Consider the following 5,394-nt stretch of genomic DNA (forward strand, 5'->3'; position numbering starts at 1 on the left):
GTGTGTGTGTGTGTGTGTGTGTGTGTGTGTGTGTGTGTGTGTGTGTGTGTGTGTGTGTGTGATGTTATCTAGGCCCTTGTTAAGCCTTGATTCAGGAAACCCGTGATCAAAGGCTTTTTTTAGCTGTGACCACTCCATGTCTCTCTTTTTCTTTTTTTTTTCCTTTTTTCAGACACAGTGTATCTAAGATCACAATATCCAATGTACCATTTTTAAGGTAGTAGAGTTTGAATTTAAAAGAGAATAGGCTGCTATTCGTAACAGATCATTTAGACACATAGAGATTCTGAAGTATGTATATTTACTCTATAGCAAGTTAAGGTTATTCCTAACTTTAACACCTAACATAAAACCACCTCCCTCTCTTCTACAATCCTACTCAGTCAAGCTGGATCTTGTGAGTTACATGGTAACTTCAATAGTGCTGGTTCCACAAACTAAAACACCCAATACTCTCTGTTAAGTGGATGACATTTGTAAAGGCATTCAGCTCTAGAAACCATTCCAAAGCAGATGTTGGAACACAATGCATTCCTCTGAATTAGTAGAGCCTGTCAAACTCTCCAGCTCATTCCAGCATAGAAGATAGACATTAGAAGATGGTGATGATGATGATTTCTTGTATAGTTGAGACAAGGGAAGGAAATGCTAATCAAAATATACTGCAGATTAGAGGTTTCTATTTTTTTTTTATAGAAATACTGATCATTTACTTGTTCTAAGATCATTTCCCAGTATCAGGGTCTTGTCCATTCTTACAATGGCTTCTTCTTGGTCAGCTTCTTCAATTACTCTAGAGCAGTGTTTCCATTGACATTCCAATACTTTTTGCTCTTCGTTCGTAATGTCTGTTTTATATATAGTGTGCTGGAATGTTGAAATTTGTTGATCTTTTCAGACACATTATGTATTCCCCAAGTGTTTATTTCTGTTCATTATTTTTATTTAACAATATTCCAAGTCAATTACAGGTTAAAACTGGAAATCCGACAACATCTTTAGATACTGCTGTCAGTCAGCATCAATCTGTTGCCATGGTACTCTAGTTGAAGATTGCAGTTCCCCTATTTCATTCATCTTAAAAGAAATTCTAATTGAAAATCAAGTACTTTGATAACTTCTTCAAAATATAGACTCTTGTATTTTTTCTAACTAAAATGGATAAATATTTCTTTTGTGTAGTATTGTAAGTGCATCTGCCTAGCAGAAGAAAGTAACAGGGATGTGTTCCAGTTTACCATTTTGAAATATTACTTGAAGACCTAAGTGATGGATTTGCATAATTATTCTTTTGGAAGAACTGCTAACATTTTCCACAAATTCCTAGTATCTTTCATAAGATTTGTTGTATCAGTTTATTCCAAAAGTTTTATTTCATTTTTCATGAGGTTTTTGTAGTGATAAATTTATTATTTTGGGGGTTAGTTGGTTCAGAATTTCCTTGAATCTTTGTCAATAATGTTTTCCTTTTTGTTTGTAACTTCTCCTCCCTAAAACAAGGGTTTTTATTTTGTCGGTGATTTGTACCCTATTTTTTTTTTTTTTTTTTGGAAGGGGAGTTTCCAATTGTCAATATATCTAATATTATTGTTATATCATCTTCCATTGTATGTTGACTTGTTTTTAATACTTATACTGTTTTCTTTGGTTTGACCATCTTATTGTGGTCTGTTCTTCCATTGTTATTGTTTGGAAGTATGTAAAATAATTGAACAAGACAAAACCAAAAAGTTCCAAAATGGAAAGAAATTGAAGGTTAATGCAAATATGAACTACAAAACAAAAAATATCATTTACTGCATACATGCCTACAAGGTAGGGAGAATTATATTGGTCAAACGGGAACAAAATTAGTAAACTGGGTGAGGGTACATGAACAACAAATAAGATTCATCTGCAAGAAATGTTCCATAAATAGAAAATTCAAAATCTTCTCTATTTACCAATTAAAGGAAGAAAAAAGTTATAACAAGCTTTCACAATATGAAATCTTTCTAAAAGATTTGTATTATTCTTTTCTCTTTCTAAGATTTTTTAAATATAATTAATAATTTTATATTTTAAGAAAATCCTTTAAATATTGTGACCATATCAAGAATCCTTTCTAAAAACTTATATATAGTTCTACAAGGTTTATCTTCAGAGACAATACTTCAATACTCTTGAAAATTTAAAGATGATCAACTCTGTATATACTTTAATTTTTTTGTTTTTATTAAAAAAAATTTTTAACTTTTAGGAGCGTTGATTCAAATATCTTGAAGATTCTTCGTAAACGAAAGATGGAATGCATTATGTATGAAGGTGCTAATGCTCCACAAAAATGCAAAAAGGTTACTGATGATTATGAAAATGCTACTACTAACTATTTCATAAAATGTAAGTTTAAATTTCTATTACCAAATTATTTCTGTCCAATAGGTATTTATTTCATTTTACTTATTGATACAGAAATTGCTTTTTAGTTTGTTTTTGAGCTGAAAATAATTAATTGGCTGACTATTAGTAGCAGAAGTTCTACTTAAAAATAATATATCATCATCATAATTGTTTTAACATCTACTTTTTCATGCTTGCAAGGGTCAAATGAGAGTATGTTGTGATAGTTTTCTATGGCTAGAAGCCAACCCTGTCACCAACCCACACATTTTCCAAATGGGGTAATGTTCTTCCAGCTTGGACATGCTTTTGTACAAGCAAATGATACTGTTAGTGAAGCCATCATTTATAAGCCAGCAAGCTAAAGATGTGTAGACACAAGGAACTATGAAATAACTCATATACATATGCTCACACACATACATATATGATGTGTCTGTATGTGTGTGTATACACACATATGATGCGCGTCTTTCAATTCCATTTGGCCAAACTCACTCATATGACTTAGGTTGGCCTTGGGCTATTGTCAAAGACACTTGCCCAAGATACCATACAGTGGGACCAAATCCAAAACAACATGATTTCTTAATGCCACAGCCATCCTACATCATAATATAGAGCTTGAAATAGTGTTAGCATAATTTCTAATGTTTAATGGCAGTGAAAATATTTCAAATGACTGCTTACATAGTGGCCACAAAAGTATTTCTTTTTGGTTTGAAAGATATATTATATGAAGCATTTATTGATATGTGTAGTGATTGATAATGAACTGAATGTGTTGTGTGTGTCATTGGTTACCCCCCCAAAAAACTCTGCCCACTTTCTACTGTTGTCGCCTACTCTTTCTTAACTTCTTTACTTATCATCCCTCATCACCCACTAACTAATTCTCCATCTTCAACCATCTCTCACCCTCTTGTACATTTTTGCAGCCTCTATCCACCCACTTTATATATTGAGGGTGCTCTCATATACCTCATCACTACTATATTTATTTATTTCCTGCTCTACCCTAACCAAAACCCTCTCTTCTATAATGTGAGTAGCTGTGTAGCTCTTCTACAGCAAGAAACCTGTTTTGTTATAGCTCCTCTTAGACTTCAATCCCTCATCCCATAGCATAAAGCTGCCTCCTTCTGTACTATGATCCCACCCAGTCAGTGAGATCTTAGTCTTGCAGGCTGTATGACAACCTCATTTATGCTGGTGACATGAAAAAAGCAGCCTTGTATAAAAATTATAATCTCAAAATTGTTGCTACATGAAATGGTTTGGTACTGTCTCTACATTATTGTACATCAATGTTAAAATTATTTGTTGAAAGTAGTACTGACATAGCAGTGGGGTTGAGAATTTCACTTTGCAACAATGTGGTTACAAGTCCACTGTGAAGCATTTGGGTCAGTGACTTTGACTATAGCCCAGGTCAACCACTTTTGAGTGGATTTGATTAGATAGAAAATGAAAGAAGCCTGTTATGTGTGTTTGTGCTAGTACACTTGCATGCGTCTGTATGTGTTTACATTTGTGCTTCTTTGAATATCACTGAGCTACAAGCAGTGAATATAATTATTATTTCCCCTATCAAGAAATTGTCTACTGGTTTTGTTTCTTTGAAGACTTTTATAGAATGAGATACCTTATGTGAAAAACGAGTAAAGGTTAGTGACAGGAAGGGCACCAGGCTGTAAAACAGTACCTCAATAATATATTCAACTAGAAAACAGACATAAAAACAAATAAATATAGTGAATCTATGATCAATAGTCTGGCAAATATGGAGAAGGTCTAATGAAATGTAGACATGCCTGGAGTTGTGCCCATAGTTACCAAGATTAGTTTATCCAATTTTAGTCATTGAACTATTGATTTCTTCTTATTGCATAATTATTATTAATTAATTACATATTATTTTTTCATATTCATATTATGTCTGAAGATCCTAACCAGAATGAATTTAACCCTTTTGTTACAGTTAATTTTGAAAATAATGAAGTATTTAGTAAAATAAATTTGTCGTTATTAAACTGGTGTTTGGAACATAAATTAACATGGAATTTTGATAGAAGGTTTTAATTTAGATCACTTCAAAACAGCAATTTTTTATCATACAACCAGAGTGGTTCTGAGCAAGTTAGTATTAAAAAGGTTTAAATTATTTGTTGTTGAATTTTGAGTTAATATATAATCACATATGTTGTACTCCAACAGATGGTGAACTTGGAGCTGCAGCTTCTGTTGTTGATGCCTACATGAAACAGAAACATCGCATAATCTGGGAAAGAAGACAAGAAATACAAGGCACCGGTAAACGATTACGCTGAAAACTTGCAGGAAATGTCTGTAATTCTTAGGCTTCTTTTATTTTTTCCAAATTTAAAAGTATTAGAAAACAAATAAAATATAAGAACTATTTTATGCTCTTTGTTTTATTTCATTTTTAGAGTGTTTTTAATAAAGTTATTTAAAATAGATTCTTGTTGTTGTTATTGAACTGCTTCAAATCTAGGTATAACTAAATACTGAAAGCTAACTTACATATTCATTAATCAAATAATTAAATTTTCTGGTCCTGTATTTCAATTTAAATGATTGCTTATCATCGTCAATGTACATCCACAGAAAGATGGCATACTTAGATGGATTTGGCTATTTAACATTCTCTTCCCCTGGGAGCTCCTCTATGCTGATGACCTTGCACTAATTGCGGAGTCACTATCAGAACTAGAGGAGAAGTTTCAGGTGTGGAAGCAAGGACTAGAATCGAAGGGCCTTAGAGTCAACCTAGCTAAAACCAAAATCCTAATAAGTAGGAAGGTAGATAAAACACAAACCCCTTCAGGTAGATGGCCCTGCTCAGTATGTAGAAAATGAGTAGGTAGTAACTCTATAAGATGTACCCGGTGCAAGCTATGGACACATAAGAGGTGCAGCAATATCAAAGGCAGGTTAACTAGGCAGTTATTTTTTGTATGTGGCAGATGTTCAGGTGCAATAAACACTGTTAAC

The 5,394-nt window shown here is 32.9% G+C and overlaps 1 protein-coding gene across 1 annotated transcript in view; it reads left to right on the forward strand.

The window, feature by feature from the left end:
* The window catches only part of LOC106874559 (NADH dehydrogenase [ubiquinone] 1 beta subcomplex subunit 10), an 8,364-nt gene extending 3,507 nt beyond the window's left edge, over positions 1-4,857 (forward strand). The window contains exons 3-4 of the mRNA XM_014922329.2: positions 2,240-2,379; positions 4,597-4,857. Coding sequence (XP_014777815.1) covers positions 2,240-2,379; positions 4,597-4,709 — 253 coding nt within the window. The 3' untranslated portion in view covers positions 4,710-4,857. The remainder of the gene's footprint in view (positions 1-2,239; positions 2,380-4,596) is intronic.
* Positions 4,858-5,394: the final 537 nt, after the last annotated feature.

Source organism: Octopus bimaculoides, chromosome 7 (assembly GCF_001194135.2).
Source record: "Octopus bimaculoides isolate UCB-OBI-ISO-001 chromosome 7, ASM119413v2, whole genome shotgun sequence".
NCBI classification, from domain to species: domain Eukaryota; kingdom Metazoa; phylum Mollusca; class Cephalopoda; order Octopoda; family Octopodidae; genus Octopus; species Octopus bimaculoides.